The sequence below is a fragment of the Leptonotus elevatus genome, chromosome 15 (genome assembly GCF_054856555.1).
Source record: "Leptonotus elevatus isolate MCC_2025b chromosome 15, RoL_Lele_1.0, whole genome shotgun sequence".
NCBI classification, from domain to species: Eukaryota; Metazoa; Chordata; class Actinopteri; order Syngnathiformes; family Syngnathidae; genus Leptonotus; species Leptonotus elevatus.
The window spans coordinates 12,522,186-12,545,386 of record NC_141253.1 but is presented as its reverse complement, the minus strand read 5'-3'; the positions used below and the strand labels follow the sequence as shown (position 1 = coordinate 12,545,386).

Sequence of the window (23,201 nt, the reverse complement as noted above, 5' to 3'; positions counted from 1 at the left end):
TTTTTTTATAAATAATTTATTTATTTTATATTAAAAAAAGAGAGAGCTGTTTCTAATAACTTACTTAACGTATTGTATGCAAACAGTTCTTAGTATGATGCAATGCAGCTTTGCCACAGCAAATCAGAAGAACCACAATAATAAATGTAATACATTTCAAGCATTGTAAAAGCAGGATTTTTTTTTTTAAATACAGTTCTCGGTAGACGACATCATAAAACTCCCAGTCGAGCCGCAGCATGCGCATCTTACCTTCTTGCGAAGGGTCACACATCCCAAACTGTTTAAGCACGAAATAAAACATCCCTGCAACAACTACAATCGCAATAATTTCCATGCCATCCACTCCCATCATGGCATGTCACTGGATCTTGTGCAAACAAAAAATAGACTTCATGTAAAGTGACAATGCAGCTTGGAGTGTAGACATCAGCAGTTACAAGTCGGACTCACTAGAGACAATCCGAGTTAAAAGACGCAAAGTTGAAGTAGAATTCCAACACATGCTGCCGGATAATAAGCATTGATCCCCTCGCGTGAGCCACAACGAGCCTCCATTGCTAGGGTGGCAACCCGCCACCATCTCCTCTCACCTATGTGTGTGCGTTTGGGAGGTTTGATAGTCTCCGCTTGTCTGTCTTTATTTGCTCAGTCATTTCAAGGATGCAAAGCTGTAAAAAAAACAAAAAAAAACAACAACAAAGAAACAAGTGATGATCCATATCCGCTGATGCTGGGGATATATGAACAGCACTTAAGAGTGAAGGAAGCCCGCCTGTCAATACCGCTGAGCTACAAAACACATTTAACAGGGCCGCTAAACGGCGCCTTGTTTAAAGTACTGCACATACGGCACAGCAGGCATGTCGGGACTGTCGCCGCACTGAGCCTTACATCCATGTGGATAACATTGTTTTAATGTGTTTGTCAGCATGCTTAAGGGCCAACAAAGGTAAGTGTGGTACACGTCTGATGACTCGGCATAACATAATGGACTCAGTTTAAGTAGCAGAGGGTAAATCAATTGTTAAGAGGTAACATATTGGTCTTTGATGGGGGGGGGGGGGGGGAGTTGGACAGCGCATTTGGTTGGCTGTGGAAACTTTCCTGTGGCTTGGAGGATTCCCTCCCGTCAGCCATAGTGCTGCTCATAAGCATTTGGACAATGAGGGAACGGGGAACCTAATCCTCTCTTTGTCTGAAAAACTTTTGTGCGAAGGCATCAGCAATGTCTAATATAAAAAAAATATTACTTTGGTGCCATCTTGTGGCATCTTGAAGCCAAGGAGCAATGTGGGTGAGGGGAGAAACTTTATTTTGTCAGGAGGGCATAGCTTTGTCTAATAATAATTAACAAAAAGAGCAAAATATACATTTGGCAAAAGTGTAACAATGAAATGTTCATTACTATTATTGATGACATATGCTTCATGTCCTAAAACATGTCCAGATGTTTGTTAGATTTTTGAGAGGAATGCACTTGTAACAATCGGCAGTGTGGCACCGCTCCACAGGGTGGCGCTTCTTTGTTTTTTTTCTCCCATTTTTTTGCTGACCCGCTGCGCTATCCATGGCCGATCGGCCCGCGAGCGTTACACACTGATAGTTTATTTGATGAATATTCAATTTCTAGTTACTTTCACATAATGTTTAGGGTCCTTATTCAACTATCCGAGCAGTAGGATTACATTAAAACATTGGCAATTTATTGGCAGGCCAAAACAATGCAAAGTGCCACAAGGATCAGTCCCCAGCCTTTAGTATTTTAAAATTTGGCACAAAATCCAAAACAAGAGTTGCACTTTCAGCACAATCATCACCCCAAAGTGAGTAAAACAAAAACATATTCTGTCACAACAATAACAACCAAGTTGCATGAGCTCATTCCATAAAATACAAAGCAACATCATAGTGTTGGATGCATCTTAGTCCTCCTGCTCTTCTATTCTACTGCATGAGTTGCATGTGTGAAAAACAATCTCACAACTACAGAGAAGTTGACATCAGTCTGTGATCAATCAATCATTCTACCTACATGTGGATTTTGTTACAATTGTCGGTTTTCGCCAACAGGGGTCGCCACAGCGAAACACTTGCATGATTTGTTTGGCACTGAACAGTGGATGACCTTCCCGACACACCCACCCATTAAAAAAAAAATATATATATATATATATTTTTGTATCCAGGCTTGGGCCCACCTGTAGTAGACAATAACTGACTATTTGTCTATATGGCAACAAATAAATCAACGGTGAGATTGTGACGTTTGGTTGTCTGTCATCTGTCTATCACCTTATGACAATTTGTTTTTAAAGGTACAGCTTATAAAAAAAGAAAAGAAAAGAAAAGTCCCCAATTACCTCCCATTATTATCATTAAAAGTGGCTAGTGGAATATTCTCAAATCTGTCATTATACTAATGCTAAACTTCTACTTTTGCTGCAGGAGCTCTGCCTGCTGACCAGCAGATGGCAGTAATGATTCAATATACGATGCGTTCTGTTGACAAAGGTACACAGCAGACTGTCATACTGCACAGAAGGCCATTGTCAATAATTAAGAAAAATGTCTGCATGCCAGTGAAACACTAAGAACAGACAACATGCTCACTTGTCACATTGTGTATACTCTACAGGAGAAGAATCTGTCAAGGGACAAAAGATAATCTCCTGAGCAAGAAACGATATCAAGTTATAGTTAAAAAGTGGAATATTTGGCAACTTCTCGACACAACGAACAAGACCAATATGCCATTGAGTTAATATGCTAGGAATACAAGTGTTCTGAATGCGATATTTTGCCACATAAAAACAACCTGTTATTAGTTTAAACATTTTATTTAGAGGACAAATATTATGATTTTCTTTGGCCACAAATTAAAGGGATTTCCAGGTGGCTTAATATTAATAATCGTGCTTTTGTTACAAAATTAAGATACAAATGATAGCAGACTTTACACACCCCAATTCTTGTTTTGCTTAAGTCAGTCATTTTTTCTACCTCTTTTACTTAATAGAAGCAGAGCCCAAAGTGTTACAAAAAAAGCAAGCACTCCTAAAGACAACTACAATTTTTTAACTCACAGGCAGCATTCATGCTTTACACCAAATGCAACTAACATGAATGAGACAGGTCTGCTAGCTCAATGCTACCACATCATGAAAAATGTTATAGATGAGCTAACAAACTAGCATCAATGATGCAGTAATTCTAAACCTCTCTCAGCTAAAGCATGCAAACTTGAATGAACATCATAATGCCCATTTAACTCTTTGACCGCCAAAAACGTTTAATTACATTTAGTAAAATCCAAATGAGTGCCGCCAAAGACGTTAAAAGACGTTCACTATGTTTTTTTTGGAAACGGGTGGAGGAAAGCCTTGGCAAGCTGTGCTGAAAGTATCAAGCAGATCGAGTTAGTATAATGACTATTTTTGGGCACTAGATGGCAGCGATGACTCTCTTTGGACAAGATCGGGTAGGAGTCAGTAGAAGACTTGAGGCGGAGCTAGAGTGTTGAGGGGAGAATGGCTGAGGAAGCGAAAATGGCGACCGGTTGCAAGCAGCTCACGCTTGAGCATTTTTTTCAAAGACGAAAAGCATCGACCAATGCTAAAGAGCACATTGATGATGATGATGATGGTGACTCCGAGGTTGACGCCGAAGTTGGAAGCGTTGACGCGGCGGCTTCGATCACGTCGTAAAGCCTCACCGGCTAGCGATGCTAACGGCGGAAAACGTGGTGCACAACCGAGCCCTTCTGCACAGGCGGACGTTCAATCGGACGATGAAGAGTACCCCGAGTCCAATGCATATTCATCGGAGGAGCGGGTACAGTTTAATCACGGAGAAGACACTGGTTCTGGACTACGATGCCACCATGAATGGAGTGGATAAGATGAATCAGAACATCTCTTACCACCCGGTATAGGAACTGACGGACATGAGGAAGCCAGACGTAACACCAGGTCACCGTATCATGATCCTGAGAGTAGACTTGATGACAACATGGCCAAACACACACTGCAGTATATACCTGCTACTCCCCGGAAAAAAAGGCCGGCAAGAAGGGGCAATCGCAGTGAAACTAATCTGTGGTGCAAATCCTGCTGCGTCCCCTTGCACGCAGGGGAGTTTTACACAATATACCTCACAAAAAGAAAAACTGTCGTTGAAACATCCACAAAATTGTAAATAGTACCACAGTTGCACACATTTGTAAATAGTTTGCCAAATTGTTTTGTCAAATTGTTACACTGTTGAATGTAAATAAACGTATTTTGCTATCAAAAAAAACCTTTTTCATTCTTGGTGGTAGTGTTTTACAGAAGTAAAGCACTGTTTAGGTGTTTGTGGCATCATTCATGGAAAAAAAAAGGTGTCAAATTCACTACAATGCATGAAATAATATCGTTTCACAAAAAGCTTGATTTCTCCGTATTTTGGTCCAAAACAGAGCAGTTGGGTGAAACTAACCTATTTTATATTGTTGATTACTGAAAAACGGAATAAGGTAGAAACAAACTTTTTTGTTCCGATGAAAGATGAGAGTTCAATCTTTCATTTGGTAGTATCTATGTTTCCATAGTCCAAACACAAAATTTTCTGTGGACCTTGAAAGATCAGTCAAAATGCTTAAATCAGCTGGCACATCCTCTTTTCTGAAAATGCTTGGCAGTTAATTGTCATGATGCACAAACAGTTAATTTTTTTTTAATTCTATGCATATTTAAGTATTACTGTGTGTTTATAAAAAAAAGTGTTTTATTGTTCTTAATGTCTATTAAATTGGGTCATGACATAAATACAACAAAAAATGTGGAATTGAGAATCAATGCTGTATTTTTCTTATTAAAACGCTGTTACAAAAAATGTTGGCGCTGTATTCGATTATTTGCACTTGTATTCATTTGAATCTAGAAAGATTATTTATTTGAATTGGGGGGGGGGGGGGGATAATACAGTATTGTCTTATTTATTGACAATAGTTCTACCTGGCCCCTGTTGAGTGGTGCTCGCGATGATCCACTTGACCAGACAGCAGCTCATGAGAGATTTTCGTGAAAACTTTGGTCTCTGCCACTTGGAGCCTTCGGCCTGTCCGGCTGGACTCGCCTCTTTCCCGTCAGGCAGCAGACCGCCGTCCACCTCCTTGTTTTGTGCCTTAAGGAGACACAAATAGATCCAGTGAAGACTCAGTGAGACTTCTTTTAATTATGGTTTCACTTCAGACATGTCTGTTCCACACCAATCTCCCACTTTGTCATATTTTCCCTTTGATTTGCTGGTTGATGGACTTTCGAATTTTTAATGTGTGATTCTCCATCATTGAATGACTGTTTGTTTTGCATGTTTAAATGTGGTGTTCCCTATTAGCGTTTGATTATTATTCTTTTTTGGTCCAACCCAAACCCCACCTCTAGATGTGGATGTGTTATTGAGACACGTCTGCAAATTCAAGTGACATTTAAGAGCAGTATATCAGACTCAGGAATAACCAGAAACCCATCGAAGTATGTGAGAACCAGACAAACCCAGCTTCTCTTGAGTGAAGCAGAATATTTTAGCACTGTAAACTAAGAGTGAGTGAATAAGACGAAGTGAATTAGGGCCACATATAAATATTAGAGGGGGGGAATATTCTGAGAAAATACTCACAAATTGCCGATATAAAACTCGTATATTTGTGACATTACAAAGTGGCAAATTTGCGAGAGAAAAAACTCACAACTTAATGAGAAAAAAACGTGTATATTTTTGCGACATTACTAAGTTGCAAATTTGCGAGAGAAAAAAACTCACAAATTTACGAGAAAAAACTCGTATATTTGTGACATAAAGTGGCAAATTTGCAAGAATAAAAAAACCCTCACTAATTGACGTGAAACAAACTCGCATATTTGCGACACTACAAAGTGGCAAATTTATGAGAAAAAAACTCACAAATTTACGAGAAAAAAATCGTATATTTGTGACATTACAAAGTGGCAAATTTGCGAGAGAAAAAACTCACAACTTAATGAGAAAAAGACATGTATATTTTTGCGACATTACTAAGTTGCAAATTTGCGAGAAAAAAAACCTCACAAATTTACGAGAAAACACTCGTATATTTGCGACATTACAAAGTGGCAAATTTGCAAGAAAAACCCCCTCACTAACTTACAAGAAATAAACTCGCAGATTGGCGAGATATAAAAAATCAGAAACTTGCGAGAAATACACGTAGCATACTACTCGGATGTTAGTGCCAATACTTTTTGGTCAGGTTTTAAAATAAGGAGATAGTAAATTCTGCAGAGATTAAACATATCATATTAAGCATTCACACTTTGAAGCGTTGGGTACAAGTCACTAAATTGATGTGTTGAATCTGCTGTTCTCAGGCATTCACTTGCATTTACCTAAAGTATGCTAGCTTCTGATTGGTTAGTGTTAGTTTGCTGATAGGGGGTCAGGAAGTGTTTTCACTGTAGCTTGCCGTGTGTAACGAGTAATGTTTAGAAATCCGTCTCCATCCTGCCTTTTCATTTTAAATAAAAATTGTTCCATTAACCACCAACAAACCTTCAGGTTATATAGCTCCTGGTGTACAAAAACCAGCACCTCGTCCAGACTATAGTTACGCTACAACTCGCAAGTTTCTGAGTTTTTTTCTCGCAAATCTGCAAGATTATTTCTCGTAAATGTATACGTTTTTTTTCTCGCAAATTTGCCACTTAATAATATCACAAATCTACGAGTTTTTTTGTTTGGAATCTTACATCCCCTCTTAAAAAAAAAAAAGTGGCCCTAACACGCCATCGTAAATAAGTGACTGAGTTTGTACTTTTTATAACTAATCAAATTCACATGATCACACTGAACTGCCACCCAATACATAATGTACATTAATTACATATGTACATTAATTACATACATACATAATACAAACGGACTTTTTCCGACATAGATGTGCTCCCCGCCGTCCATGAGTGCAGTCGCCCGACCCTTCTCACTCGTTCATCCAATCACATTCAGACACCTTCACACTAGTTTACATAACACAACTGAAAAACAAAAAAATCACAGGAGGCAGTAATGCTTGCTACTGACCATGTTACATGGATTCTTGTTAGAATTTGACAAGTTTGGACTGTCTGTGATTGTAAGGTAGTGAAAGTGTCTGTGATTTGTAATTGGGTGAGTGAAACGGGGGTGTGGAAACCGGAAAAAGAGCTTACTGTCTTTGGGATGACGAAGGCTTGGCAGAAAATACTCAATGGATGTTTTTTTAATTTTTTTATGTGCAACAGTAACTGCTCATTTTCATATTCTCTGTCTCTTCCTTTACTTTGTTTGGTGAATTTGCTAATTGATTTAGGCTAACATGGTGCCTGTTATAAAATATAGTTCACCACTGTTGGGAGTTTGTGATTTCCTAGGAAGGTTGTAGAGGAGGTTACTGTAGTAAACTGAACTAAAGTGTTGCATAGTCACATTCATCTGTTTCCTAATTTATTAAGTTTTTGGGGCATTATTGTGACAAATCATTGCCTTGACTAATAAACTGATTCAACCACTCACAAGTGCAGTTTTATTAAAACGTTTTTTTTTTAAAGATGTTTCATTTGTAATATACTATACTACTGTTATAGAGTTGCCAAGCCAGCTGTCGCTGCTCTGCAACAATTACAAAAATACAACATTTTATTGTTGTTGTAGTTTGCCGTCCAATAGGTGTCTAATATATTGTCACTTTTTTCAATCCAGCATTGTGTAAGACATCTCTATAAAATGCACATTAACAGAGAAAACATAAGCAGATATCTAAAATTTCTGTGTTCAGGGCGCTTCTAAAAATAACCTCTTTTCTTGTTATTTTCATCATGTCACCTGACACTGGCGCACATTCAGGGGTCTCTGCAGTCAGATGAATATTTTAGTGATAACAGAGCCACTGCGGACATTGTGTCTGAATTTTAAGACAGCTGAGAATAATTTTTTTTGTTAGGTTTTCTATTTTGGACATAAAGTCTTCAAAAGTGACTGTGAATTGATTTGGTTTACTAAGCTTGCCTTCTTTTTTTTTTTTTAGAAACATATGCTTGTGAATGCAACCGAAGTATTTCTGAATGCACATCAATTAAAAATACTGTACTGTGTGTGGCGCTTGGTTGTCCCTTCTTTTTGAATAAAAAAAGAGTGTGGCGGAGCACGCATGCGCGGCATCGCTCAATTATTCACACTCCTTAAAATTGCATCAATAAAAGATCAGACCATTTATAGAAGCTATTGGAAGGACAAAAAAAAGCATAAAAAACGGTGAAAACCCATGCATTCACCTGCAATGCAAATGTTATGTGTTGCATGATACAGCAAATAAAAGATGAATTTACAGAGGAAATTAAACACTTTTTTTTTTTCAAACAAAACATTTTCAAATAAAATATAAAATATTCCCAGCCTGCCTGCAGCTTTTTGTCTTCTGTGTTTGAAAATAATCATAAAATATGTGATGCAATTTTAAATGAGTAAAGAAAAAGCCGTCTCACGTGCAGACTATTATTTTGAAAATCACATACAGTATGCAACATCTGGATAAACCCAAACCTTCACTAAAATGAATGTCAATGAACACTTACTGTACCTGCATGGTGCCTGCTTCCTTCTTCACTGTTTTGATCCTCTCCAGATTCTCCTCGGTGAGCCACAGCTGCATGCAAAAACAAAGAAAGCGAGAGAGGGGCGAGGAGTTAGTAGTATGAGGAGGAGGAGGAGGAGTACATCTGCTCACTCACCTGACTTCGCATAGGATAAAAATGGATGGAAGATGTGCAGGAGGACTCAGAGGAGGAGGAGGGGTGTGGTGGGATGTTTACGTGGTAGCATACAGTCTGTTATGAAATACGATTAGATTTGGCCCGAGCTCACTTCTGCCCCTCAAAGGAAATTAAAAAAAAGAATTGACTTTTAATATACTGCATCTGCAAGCACTGTGTGCTTTGTGTGTGCAGGTACGCGTGCAAAGAAAATACTAAAGTTGTCTTGCTTGTGAAAGTCAAAGTTAACACATTTCTGGTGGTGACTGACCCTGATCGACAAGCAGTGCGCTTAAAGTCAAAGTTCAACGACAACGCAGTCAAAAATGAATTAAATCCTGGTATATTAAATGCCAAGATGACCGCTTTCCAGATATGCAAACACTTTGTCGATACGTTGTCGTATTGAGAACCAAGGATGATGGAAATCAGTGATGCGTGGTCAGGGTACCCTGCATGTGAAGAATAAAAATAAATAAATAATTAAAAATGTTGTTCCATTTTATTTTGATGTTCCGGCCTTTACATGTAGAGTCTTTTTTTAATTGAATAATTAGAAATCACTTCATCATTAAAATTGTTATATGTCCGTATTTCCTGTTCAAATAGTACGTATGAAGGACAGATATTATTATTATTACATTGATGAACAGGGTCTAATTGATTGAAGCATATTCAATCAATTAATTTTTAACCTTATTTGAAACATATAGTTGAGGTCAAAATTGTAATTTAGGCAAATTTTTGATTTTTGGCTCATATTTTTGTATTCCATTCTCGAGGAGTACTGCTTCACCACTCGTGAATCTCACCGCACATTACAAAATCTCCAGCTCTTATTAGGTCAAAACCCAAGAAATACAAATTTCCCCGCCATTTTCATCCGATTGTGTCTAAAATGGCACCAAAAAAAAAGTAGATTGAAGTCATTCAACATTTTAGTTTTCTGGCAGTGTTTGGTATTATAATCAGGGAGAGCATGTAAAGTCAAAGTTAATTCATTAATTGTTCAAACCACTTATCCAAACTAGGGTCCACGAGTAATAACATAAAAAAATTAATTTGCAACATATCATATGATGATGCAATGACAAAATAACATGTTTTTCCACCTCTTAATATATAAAGCAAAGTTGAATCCTACATTATCATACATTGTTTATGCTTTTAAGGTTCGACGAGCACTTGGCAGATCTGTAATACGGTCTGCCTCCCTGATGCAAACGCCAGAGATATTTTTAGCCTCACACGTTCCAGAGTGCCTCCAATTTCAGAGTTTAATGGTGGATGTGCATGTGCGCAGACGTGCGTGTGACAGCGTTGCTTTTACTTCCTCCTTCCCTGCATGAATGTTGCATTCCTCTCAGAATGTACTTATACCCACACAGCTTGCAAACACATTTGCGCTGTGAGCTCTCAGGGGCCGTGCCACAAATATGCCAGTCTTTTCTTTTTTTTTCTTTTTTTCATATAACCATGAAGAAATGGCATTTAAAACCAAAACACATGCTGTATGCAGAATAGGGGAGGATCCTAGCGGAATAACAACAAATAATCACCCTTAGCCATAACTAACGTCTATTAAAGAAAAAATAAATAAAGACAGCTCCGCCTTGGGATTAAGAAGTAATACCCTTCATTTATGACATCATGGGAATCTGGAATTTTATTAAAAAGTGACAGTCGTTTTCATTGTTCTGAACATTGGGGGCAATATTCTTTCTTTTCAGGCATGAATGTTTACTTCAGATCTCTGCATTGCCAGTGTCAATGTACTGTGTCCAGAATAGGAAAAAAAAATGCTTGTTGCCAAGAATTCCTTGAACATATGTTCACAATTTAGTTAAAAATAAAGATGCTAGAATTAAATACAGTATATAAAGTAACAGCACAGGAATATTAATGCAAAATTTTTAATTAACTCCAAAGCTTTAATCTGACCACTGACTTAATTAACATGAACAGCTCTGAAGTTGTCAATCCCCCCCACCACTTTTATCAGGCACCTCAGAAGGTTATGGGATAATTAATTGTGTGCAGCACTTCACTACACAGCAGATACGTTTTATTTTAATCATTCAATTGCACGGCTGTGTAATATTGCAAAGCCCATATCACATTGTATGGGATTTGACAGAGAAAGTCAAAGTTTGTATATCAACAAATCAAATAAATTAGGGATGTTCGATACCACTTTTTTTCAGACCGATACGATACTCAACTCTTGAGTTGTCACCAATACCACTAGTACATAAAATGACTGAAATTTTTAAAAAATACCTATAAATCCCAATATAGTATTTTCCCTTAATACTGCATATTAATGGCAATTTTCTATTCTTCTAATTTCTAAATTCTTGTTCCTGATTGTAAAATGGCCAGTAGAGGGCAGCCAATACTGGTATCAGCCACCATCATGAGTGTATATATATGTGTATGTGTGCGCGTGCGTGTGCATGTGTGTGTGTGTATATATATATATATATATATATATATATATATATATATATATATATAAAACTTTATCCAAATGAATTTACTGATTTATAAAAACAATTATTGACTCGCAGAAACCCTGCTGCAAATGTTTCCACGTTGTGTTCAATAAAAAATGTAATTGCTTATGTAGTTCCTAGTTTAAGAAGACATTTTATGACCAGTTTATACAAAAATCCAGGTTGTTCCCAAAGGTTCACATCCTTTTCCTTGGAACTCTATGTGTCGTTGTGAGAATACAATAAAATGGAAGCTTGTGAAAGTGATGCGTGTGACAACTAATGCGACATAATTTTATGTTTTATTACAGTGAGTGATGATGACAGGAGGAAGCCTGTTTGACGGGACAAACACGCTGTGGCCTTTGCCAGGAACCCTGTCCCCATTTGTCTGAAATGACTTGTAGCGGTCAAATACTGTAAATAAATAATATGTTTTTTCGTGACACATTTAATGACCAGTTGGCTCCCAGTAAACAATATTGTTCCCGCCCTTCAATACTCCCACGCACGAGGACAGGATGGGAACTGAGCTACTTCTCACACACACATGCTGACTGCCAGTTTTCCTCCGCTGGCCTGTCATTATGTGTCAGTGAGTAATAACAGTGCAGAAAGTTTGCTGCACAGATGTTCTAAGCAACCTTTACTGTCAAGAGAGACATTTTTGGCCAAATAAATCACAAAGAAATCTGCCTGGTCCTGCAACACATTTGAAGAAGGAACCAGTGTGTTAGTGTTGTTAGCCTAATGTACTTAGGGCCCAAGAGCTCGAATTAGAGTTGCACAAAATTATGACAGCAGCATCCAATATGTACACATTCATTTTCTTCTACCTTTCTTCTTCCCTTTTTGGATTTTTTTTTTGGGGGGGGGGGGTAATTTTTCATACTTCGTTTATCATACATTTTTAGACTGTTGTCATATTTCTGACATTTTTGGAAATTTTATGGAAATTTTATGGTAATTTTCTCGGTATTTCTTCTTTTTTTGGACATTTTATGGTTACTTATTGAACATTTTCTTTTCTGCCTTTTTCAAAATGTATTTCACTGACTTCATGGACATTTGATGGCACTTTTCTACTTTTTCCTCTTCCTTATTTGGACATTTTATGGCTATTCTTTTGCCATTTTTTTCTGCCGTTTTTTTCTGACATTTCTGGCAATGTTGTGAATATTTTATTGTAATTTTCGTGATTTCTTCTTTTGTTTTTGGACATTTTATGGTTACCTTTTGAACGTTTTCTTTTCTACATTTTTGGCAACTTCATGGACATTTTATGGCAATTTTCCACTTTTCCCTCTTCCTCTTTGGACATTTTTAGGTCATTTAAAAAACTTTTTCATGTACCTTTCGTCTCTCTTTTTTAACAACTTAAAAAGATTGGATGACATTTATTGAATATTTAATTCTTCTTTTTTATCTAAACCATTCATTAATTTAAATAATATATTATCTGAAAAATAAATATGTAAAAAATATTACTTTTTACAAGAATCTTTAGAGCTCAACAGGGAGCCACAAGAGACTAAAGAGCCACATGTGGCTCCAGAGCCGCAGGTTGCTGACCCCTGTTCTAAGCTCCTAAAGAATGTAAATATGTGCTATATGTGGACAAAGAGGGAGAGGGAATGTCCATGCTGCTGTATAGTTCAAGTGAGAACCTGTTGGTGCTTGGTCTTTGATGCAGAAACTGATGACAATCTCACACGATTGTTCAGTGCTTCCACTCTATTCATCTTGAAATGCCCTCAGAGACACATGAAGTGGATTTACATTTTTTTGCCGCCGATTAAGAGGGTTGTGGCTTGGAGCTTTGTCGCAGCGGGTGCCCAGACGCGGTGAAAACAAACACGGGGCTCAAGTACTGTATCCCGCCTCTGTTTCCTGGCTTGGATGTGTTGTGACTGTCTGGAGAGAGGAGGCGGTTAGCAGGGAGGAGGAGATTCCTCACTATCAACGGATGTGAGAGGCTGTTGCCTCCCTCACCCGCACACACACTTCTCCACAGTCAACAGGAAGGAGGCCGCAGAGGGAAGAGGTCCGACAGATTGTGTGCTCACAAACAGCAGGCGGACATGAGCAAGAACCAGAAAGAAGTCAAGAAAATCCAGTCAGCGTATCTGCAGAATGTGGAGAAGCTCAACCAAGGGGTCAAGCAAGAGAGGAAAAGCTGGAAGGCCAAGGAAGGAGACTTTGCCGTGCCGACGGCCATGGAGAAGCGCCAGCCTCCTGCCATCACTCCCGTAACCAAAAGTTCCGCACACAGAATCAGCAGAGACCTGACTTGCTCCATCTGCTTGGATCTCTTCAAGCAGCCTGTGTCTCTGCCCTGCGATCACACTTTCTGCCACAGCTGCATTGAGGGCTACTGGACCGGGCCAAGGGGCCACAGTCAAGGGGCATCGGGCTCCTGTCCCCAGTGCAGGAAGGTGTACCCCGGGCAGAGCTACAGGCCCAACCGCATCGTGGCCAACATTGTGGAGAGTTACTGTCATGGGCTGGAGGAGAGCGGCGGCGGAACCAGGCTGGGCGATGCGGCGGCGCCGGAGAAGGCGCCCCCGCCGGCTCCGCGCTGCAGCCGACATCGGGAGGAGCTGAAGCTTTACTGCGAGGAGGATCAGGAGCTGGTGTGTCTGGTGTGCGGAATCTCCCAGGAGCACAGGAACCACACCATGGTGTGTGTGCAAGAGGCAGAGCTCAAGTACAGGGTGAGCTGACAAGAACGTACACTGTAAAAAATGGGGAGTAATATTTACTTCAAAAAACCTAGTAAAGTTTTTTCACTCAGAAATTCGAAGTGAATTTTACAAGGAGAGTTTTGAGTCCATTTTACTAGTTAAGTTACAAGCTATGTAAGCGTTGAGGAATGAACTCATGACCTTCAGCTTTGGAGACAGACATGCTACCACCTGAGCCATGCCACTCTTTCTGTTTACCACTATACTGCATTGCTGGTATGTCCAAAACCGGCCTTGGAGGTACGAGCATTCCACCTGACACCACCAAACACATACATAAGGAGTGGCATGGCTTAGGTGGTAGAGTGGCTGTCACCCAAGCTGAAGGTCATGAGTTCGTTCCTGAGTTTGTTTTATTTTATACCTAAACTAGTAAAATTTACTCAAAATTCTCATTGTAAAATGTACTTAGAATTTCAGAGTGAAAAAGCTTTACTAGGTTTTTTTTCAAGTAAATCTTTTTTTTTTTTTATACCAAACGTGCATATTGAAATTCTAGCTATACCTATGGTGTCATATTTAGTCTTCTGTCAAAACAGACATGGGGGGAGCCATAAAATATCCAAAAAGTAAGAAGAGAGGCAGAAAATTACCCTAGTTACAAAAATTGCCAAAAATGTCAGAACTATGACAGAAAGTCAGAAAAGTCTAAAACGGTATGACAAACCAAGTATGAAAAATTACCACAAAATCCGAAAGGTGGAAAAAAACATCTGCATTTTTTGTGTTGTGGTGCCGCTCTAATTAGCTCTTGGGCCCTCAGTACACGAGACTAACACTTACACAGCGTTTCCTTCCTTCATGTTCATTTTTTTTTTACAGCTCCAGACAGATTATTGGGTTATTTATTTGGCCTAAAATGGGTCTTTTGATAATAAAGGTTGCTGACCCCTGCACTGCACATTCAGCGGAGATATGACAAATTCTCAGCAGCTCACCTCAGCAGAAGAAAATTTGCCATCTTTTTGCTCCCTTTTGTCCCAGTGAGAAGATAGTAAAAGGTTCTTCTTCCTCGTTCAATTAGGCATCTCTGAACAGCTCCATGGATTCCCTCAAAGCCGAGCTCAACACGGCCATGCAGTGCGACAGGGAAGCTGAGGACGAAGTCAAAAATCTCAAGGTGAGAAGACAGCAAGCACTCTTGAGGCATGTATTTGTGACATTCCTGTAAATATAAAAGATGTGTCAGAAAAGTTGATTTCAAATCCACACTATTACTTTTTTGGGGGATGCTCTACAGCACTGTCTTCGAAAAAGCTCATGGAGACGGGTCAGGTACATAGGAAGTTTGCTCCAATGCTTCAGAATGTCGATGTTATTTTTTGGCAGGAACTGTCAGATGCTCAGGGAATGAAGGGTAAATGCCGGCCGATTTCTTAACATTCTGGTTGATTGTCGGGCCCACAGTGGAGGAGATTTTTTTGGTGTGTGTTGGGTTTGATAACATTATTTTCTGACATCAGTCCTGGAACTATTTACATGCAAATATGCTAGTTATTATATTCAGTAACATGGCTTGCGACTTGCCGCCTCCCCAGGAGCACACGGCTGACCTGAAGCAGCGCATCGAAGCTCAGTTCAGCGACCTGCACCAGTTCCTCTACCAGGAGGAGAAAATGTTGCAGGTGAAGCTGAAGACGGAGGAGCGCCGCGAGCTGATCCGCTTGGACGAGCACAAGGCCCTCCTGTGCGTGGAGATCTCCCGTCTGCAGAGAGCACTCCAAGAGACAGAGGACAAGCTGAGGGAGCAGGACCCCTTCATTCTACTGCGGGTAAAAGTCAAACGGAATTCCCCTGCCGGGTAGTTTGTATTGAGTCAGCTCTGGAGGTGGTTACGGATGGAAAATGCTGAGCTTTTCATTTTGAAGCAGAGTAGACATAAGAACATGAAATTGAACCGAGTTGGGCGGGACTGTTTTGCCTTTCCTGTCAAGTGTGCGCACGATCTGAAGGAAGCCAAACACTCCGGCATGCGCACAATTTCAAGGGTCAAGTAGTTCCCGCTTCCCGATAACAAAAGAGTCTCTTCTGGACAGGATGTAGACCAGTGAGCTCATTCGTTGATCAGGGGGGATAAGGAGTTTAGTTGAGCCACTGGGCCTGTCTCTGGCCACGGCCGCGGGACTTTCCCCCACCGGCCGCGGGGAGCTCCCACTGGGTGGGATAAAGCGCGTGAGAGCAGACGTTGATGTAATGTGGAAAAAAGCCGTCTCTCATGTCAGATACAACAAAACTAATCACCGCTCTTTCTCCTCCTCCTCCTGTCTCCTTTCAGAGCATCAAAGTTTTGCTGCAGAGGTGAGTGTGAGAAAACGCATGCTCGTGCTGCCGGGGCTTTGTTTTCACTGCGTCTGTTTGGTTTTGTTGGCAGACCCTCGCTGAAGTTCGAGAAGCCAGCTTTTACACCTCCCAGTCTGTGTGAAGGACGATTCGCGGGGCCCCTGCAGTACAGAGTGTGGAAATCCATGAAAAGCAGTATTTATCCAGGTACTGCACTTAACACTCTTTACAAGCCTCAATAAGCACTTAATGCCATTGAAAAGTGCACTACCATGTAAATGGTGGGAAATCGGCATTCTGGGCACTCACCATCCATCTAGCCAACCATTGTTTCATCCATCCATTTTTTTTTACAGCGCTTGTCCTCATTACGCTGAACTGGAGACAAACTCATCTGACCGTTGCCTGTCTATCATTAACATAGAGGCAGGCTGTACTGCAAGCATTATTGGTACATATACAGAGCAATGATTACATTTTGAACCTAAAAATAATGTGGTCATTGTGCCACTACATTAACTAATCCGACCTTACGTCACAATTACCACACCAGTCAAAATGGTGGTCTGACACGTGAAAGGAAGCTCTCATTATTTAAAAAAAAAAGAAAGAAAGAAAGAAGAGAAGCGGAGCTCATTGAAAAGCATTGGACTTTAGATACTTGTAATTTGATTTGTGACAATTATTTTGATTTCAAAATGTGATGAAATCTTATTTGACTATAAAAATCGACCTGGTTTCTAGTTACCCGAATAATAGGTTAGGAGGCTGCAACACTGTCGTCGTTTGACAGTCCTCAACCGCTATGAGCAAATGGCTGCGCATGCGCTCTAAGCTACACTGTCGGGTCTCCGTGGTCTTACACTGCCACCTACTGACCAAATTGAGTACTTTTCGTGCTACCCAATAAATCAAAAGATCAGACATAAAAATATAAATATATATATATAATAGAACTTCAAAGCAATGCCAATTTGGCTCACGTTAAGATCTCGAGTACTGCTACAAACCCATTGAACGATCTGTCTCAACACTTTATTTCTGTTGTTTTATAACGAATCATACATGACTTTTGTTCTGCAATAACAGAACACACAGATTGTTGAAACCATATGAGATTACTGTAGTTTTCCCGCTATGGCGATAGGTAGTTGATCATATTTGCTTAATCAGCTATGAAAGAATGAACCGCCTCTGTTGACAACTGACTTGCCCAAAGTCAGCGGGGATTGGCTCCAGGTCCAGGACAAGTGCAATAAAAAATAGATGATTAAATATTTTAATTTGGATGAATCTCTTGAGTTTCCATTCCAGAATTGTATTGAGCAAAAATAATGCTGTTGTGCCATACTAGCTAAACTTCCAATTGTTCTTTAAAACTGTATTATTATGCCCATCTATAAACTACAACTAGCACTAGTGATGGGAAAATTAAGCTTCATGAAGCACTTGTGATCTTTTTTGACTCCCCTAGATGGTGCTCTTGGTTTAAATATAAAGGCTAGTGCAAAGGAAATTGATTACATTTCCACTGCATCTTTCAACCAAGAGTGGCATCTAGAGGAGTCAAAAAATATTACAAGTGCTTCATGAAGCTTCATTTTCCCATCACTAACTAGCACCATTGAATCTTTTACCATGTGACATCATTTCCTTGTAGTCCCTGCGGCCATCACATTCAACTCCAGCACGGCCAACCCTTGGCTCAGTCTCACCTCGTCACTGACCTGCGTTCGCTACCAGACCTTTAACCACGCCGTGGAGGACAACCCGCACAGGTTCAACGCCGCCCTGTCGCTGCTCGGGAGCCAGGGTTTCACCCACGGGCGACACTACTGGGAGATCGAAGTCTACAGCAGCACCGTGTGGACCGTGGGCGTGGCCCGGGAGTCAGTACCCAGAAAAGGGGTCATCAAAGCTCTTCCAGCTAACGGCTTTTGGACCCTCTCACTCTCTTACGGCATACAGTACATGGCGGGCACGTCCCCGCCCACTGTTTTGTCCCTGGAGGAGCCGCTGGCCAGGATCGGGGTGTACCTGGACTACAAAAGAGGTCTGGTTTCCTTTTACAATGCAGAAACCATGACACATCTTTACACGTTCAGGGAGATCTTCAGCGAGACACTTTTTCCTTACTTCAATTTGGGCTTTCTGGACAAAGTGCATGAGAATGAGCCTCTTAAAGTTTTCTTGCCAAAGATTTAAATTGACTGTGAAGTCTTTGTGTTTCTTTTAGAACTTGTACAGAATGAGACACTAGTTTTAGACTGACTAGACTGGATCTATGGACACGTATGTACAGTATTTGTAATACATCTAATAGTAATAAATAATCTAATCTCCAAAACGTGAGTGGTTTTGTTGGATTATGGATTTATTGTTTCATTAACTCGTTCACTACCATTGACGGCTATAGACGAAAAAAATTCATTTGAACTATTTCTATTAGTTTAACATTTTTTGCCCACTTTTGTTAACAAGAGTATGAAAACCTAGAATTTAGAACAGATATAAAATGTGTGAGTTAACTAGTGAAATCATGCGATTAATTACGATTACAAATTCTAATCGCCTGACGCCCCTAATTTGTAATAATCTTAAAAAAATATATTTTCTTTAAAAAAAGAAGAAGAAGAAATCAAAAATTAGGGGCGTCGAGTGATTAAAATTAATTGTAACTAATCGCGTCACTTCACTCGTTAACTCACGATAAAAACAAAACAAAAGATTATTAAAAATTTGGCGTCAAAGGCAGTGAATGAGTTAATGTATTTGCTTAGTGTGTTTTGGTACTCAGAGGGAAAATAAAATATACTGTTTGACATTTTAGAAAATGTCAGATTTATTATTATATTAACATTATAAACCTCCACATTTTCCATCATATAAATCTAATGTATTTCCGTAGTCCAATTCCAGTTAATCATCATCATCATTATTATTTATATTTTTAATTAGATTTCAATTTGACTGCAACTGAGGAAACCCAAAATTCAACATCTCAAGAAATTAGAATATTACATTAAAAAAAACATTTTTAATAAAGAAAATAGTTATGATATGGTCTTCTCAGAAGTATTGTCCATTTATATTTACATAAATTAAAAATTCCTATCAATTTATTTATATGAATATTTTCATTGGTATCTCTATACAGGTAAAGAGCTTGCATATTATTTGTACAGTGAAGAAAACGGAATTTTAGTGCATTGCAAGTAAAGCAAATGTGGGATTAACATTAACCACAAGCGATCATGTGACCTCAGACAAAAAGTGACAGACGAAGATGAAAAACTACTGACACTAACTAACTAACTAAGCACTTCTGCTAAAGCCAATGATATCCAATGCAATTCATCACAATTCAGGAATATTTATTTAATAAAGTTGACTGTAAAGTTGACACACATCATACAATTGTTTCTCATATTGGTTACCAGGATGATACAGGTCTTGCATTGGATCTCATTAGTTTGTGCAAAATTACTACATCTGCATTTTAAATCCTCATCAGGCTACAAAAGTTCATTACAGGCTAATGTGAGTCCATTCCCCAAAGTCCTTATTGAAAACTAGTCCTTGGTGTTCATCCAAAGCTTCAAGAGTAAATATGTCATTTGTTTGCTTGACTTCAATCTAGCAGATGTGAGTGGTACATTTGTGGGTTTGTGGTGTAATTCCAAGTGTCTGCTCCTCGCTGGAATGGGTGTGGCAGACAAAATGTTTGGCTTTAAGTCTGGATGTAGGTTCGAGTTTTTTTTTTTTTAAGAGTCACTTGCTCACATGTAGGGTGTCCTGGAATTTTGTGCTTGTGTAGTGCAGGTGGAAACCTTTTTTCCCGATGCTGTCATCCGAGTGAAATTTCAACACCAGGGCATCTCCGGCCGAGTAGATCTCCTCTGGAGCCTGAGGAGGAAGAAAAACACACAGAATGAGAATTTTACAAAATCCTGCATTGTTCTCATATGGTGGCAGGGTGAGTTTATTGATTCCACAGACAGCACCATGTTAAGGTCATGCTAGTTTTTGAAGCAGGTCTACATTGGCTTTTATTAATTTTTTTTACAAATATTGACATGACATGCTGTCATCCATGAACTCATTCACTGCCTTTGACGGCTATAGACGTCATAAATTAATTTAAACTATTTCTATTAGTTTAACTTTTTTTTCCACTTTTGTTAACAAGAGTATGAAAACCTAGATTTTTGTTTTTTTTTACATTTAGAGCAGATAGAAAATGGGTGATTAATCTAGTTAGAGTTAACTAGTGAAGTCGTGCGATTAATTACGATTTTAAAAAATTAGTTGCCTGACGCCCCTAATTAAAAAAAAAAAATTCTTAAAATAAAATAAAATTATTATTACTATTATTATTATTTTTACGATTATTAAAAATTAGGGGCATCAGGCGATTACAATTTATAATCATAATTAATCGCATGACTTCACTAGTTACCTCACAATTAATCACAAATGTTATATCTGTTCTAATACAATAAACACATTCTAGGTTTTCATACTCTTGTTAACAAAAGTGGGAAAATGTTAAACTAATAGAAATAGTTCAAATTCATTTTTGACGTTTATAGCCGTCAATGGCAGTGAATGAATGTTAATTAATCGATTTTTAGCAATTTACAGGGTAAGATTGAGAATTTTTTTTAAAAAGGGGAGGTCAACTAAAAAAAATTCTTCACAATAAAAATTTTGTATTTGCCCCACTTGTCTAAACATGGGATTGCGGTTAATACTATGTTGGTGGGATCTAAATTAAGCATTAAAATCCACTCAGGAGGCAGCCATTTTAGCACTTGTCAACTGAAAATGACATCACAGTTGTTCATGGCTCAGGTAACGACCGATTACGGCTCATCTGTTTTCTGGGTTTGGTCATGTGACGTTCGCAAGAGGAGCCGTTATTAGTCATGTGACTGTCGGGCATAGTGTGGGGTTCTGACGACTACTCAACGAGATTTATAATTTTATATGAACATGTGGCTAAAAAGTAGGGGTGTGCCAAAAAATAGATTCTCATAAGAATCGCGATTCTCATTTAGTACTATTTAGAATCGATTTTATTTAAATTATTTTATACTGTCTTGCCTTTGTCTGTGTATGCTTTTATTTGGAGCGCTGTTCATGTTGTACCCGGTTTGGCCGCCGAGGGGCAGTGTGGTTCCACTCGGTCTAATACACTGTTAAGTTGTAGCCACATTAGCGAGTAGAAGGAAAAAGTCACGATCAAGTTCTTTTGAGTGATAAAAGTGCCGCGAGTAGCGCACTAATTAGCATTAGTGAGTCGGACTGGAGTAGATCATTACAATTCCTTGCACATCTATAGATTGAAGCAAAAATCATTGTCAATCAAATAATTTTGAATCAAAAATCGTTCTCAATCAAAAATCGATTCTGAATCGAATCACAGGCCCAAAAATCGGAATCGAATCGTGAGGCATTCAAAGATTCCCACCCCTACTAAAAAGTAAAGCATAACATCTGTCAATTCGGTTGTGTCACTCAGTGTGTCGGTAATTGCGTCGACTCTATACTGTATATCTAGAACGGAAGATATACAGTGGTTGGTTGTCTAACTTGTTTACAAGATTAAAGCTACTATTTTTAGCGTTAGTTTACCCCTGATCCGCAGAACCGCCCCAGTCTCGGGGACTTGATGTCAGCTCCGTCGTAGAGCTCGACATAATCGTATCCGCAGTCGGGCTCCTCCTCGATTTCAAAAACTTGAAAGAGAAGCTCCACTCCGTAACCCTTCTCAGCAGAGATGACCCACAAACAGTCGCAGCCTCCAGGATAGTTGTTGTCCCCAAACTGGGCATGAGAGTACAAATCTTTCGTCTTGACCTCAGCACGAAGGCTTCCTCCGCATTCTGGAATGACCACAAAATTAGAGGGTGAAAAAGAGGAGCCTTGAAAAAAAAAGAGGAATGAATGCTTCTTTTCAGAGGCAAACAGAAAACGTTTGACAGCATTCTATCACCTGCAGTATACGAGGCCTGAAAACCTCTCTTCTGCACTGAGTTGTCCGAGAAGAAACGTAAAAACATTGTGTTGTCACTGGAGATGACAGGGGAAGGTTTCTTTGTACCGCAGATGCGAGCCAGTCTCGGGGCATGGACATCGGTCCCATCAAAGATTTCCAAATGGTCGTAAGCGCACTCCAGATGGGTCTCCATGTCGATCTCGTTGAAGGCCTGAGGTTTTTGTGAGGATAGCGAAAAAGCACAGCGTGCTGAGAAAATACCATTAACTCATTCACTGCCATTGACGTCAAAAATTCATCTCTATTAGTTGAACATTTTTCCACTTTTGTTAACAAGAGTATGAAAACCTAGAATTATTTTTTATTGTACATTTAAAACAGATATAAAATTTACGATGAATCGTGAGTTAACTATTGAAGTCATGTGATTAATTACAATTAAAAATTTTAATCGCCTGACGTGATTTAAAAAAAGAAGAAAAAAAGGTTATTAAAAATTAGGCAATTGCATGACTTCACAAGTTAACTTACGATTAATCACAAATTTTATATCTGTTCTAATACAATAAAAAAATATTCTAGGTTTTCAAACTCTTGTTAACAAATATGGAAAAAAAATTTAACTAATAGAAATCGTTTAAATGAATTTATGACGTCTATAGCCGTCAATGGCAGTGAATGAGTTAATGGATGACAGCATGTCATGTCAATGGCAGTAAATGAGTTAATTTACGACACGCTACATCAACTCATTCACTGCCATTGACGGTTATAGACGTCAAATATTCATTTGAACTATTTCTATTAGTTTAACTTTTTTTTTTTACCCTTTTTTTAACAAGAATATGAAAACCTACAATTTTTAAATTGTACTTTT

The 23,201-nt window shown here is 39.0% G+C and overlaps 2 protein-coding genes across 7 annotated transcripts in view; one reads left to right on the top strand and one right to left on the bottom strand.

The window, feature by feature from the left end:
• Positions 1–23,201, bottom strand: part of LOC147161959 (calsenilin-like) — a 42,739-nt gene that overhangs the window by 5,701 nt on the left and 13,837 nt on the right. For 4 of the 6 annotated variants that reach the window (XM_086096442.1, XM_086096439.1, XM_086096440.1 and 1 more), the window contains 3 exons: positions 22,322–22,535; positions 21,961–22,211; positions 19,441–20,229 (listed from right to left, as the gene is read on the bottom strand). In XM_086096442.1, the coding sequence (XP_085952568.1) occupies positions 20,095–20,229; positions 21,961–22,211; positions 22,322–22,535 (600 nt within the window). In that variant the 3' untranslated portion in view covers positions 19,441–20,094. Of the gene's footprint in view, positions 1–4,997; positions 5,167–8,632; positions 8,699–8,783; positions 8,869–19,440; positions 20,230–21,960; positions 22,212–22,321; positions 22,536–23,201 lie in introns of those variants that run through there. The other 2 variants (XM_086096445.1, XM_086096443.1) reach the window with 2 other exon arrangements.
• trim69 (tripartite motif containing 69) lies at positions 13,059–18,644 on the top strand. Its single transcript, XM_086096446.1, has 6 exons — positions 13,059–14,013; positions 15,068–15,163; positions 15,582–15,815; positions 16,319–16,341; positions 16,415–16,530; positions 17,984–18,644. The coding sequence occupies exons 1-6, from the start codon at positions 13,381–13,383 to the stop codon at positions 18,526–18,528; spliced, it is 1,647 nt and encodes a 548-aa protein (XP_085952572.1). The 5' UTR covers positions 13,059–13,380; the 3' UTR covers positions 18,529–18,644.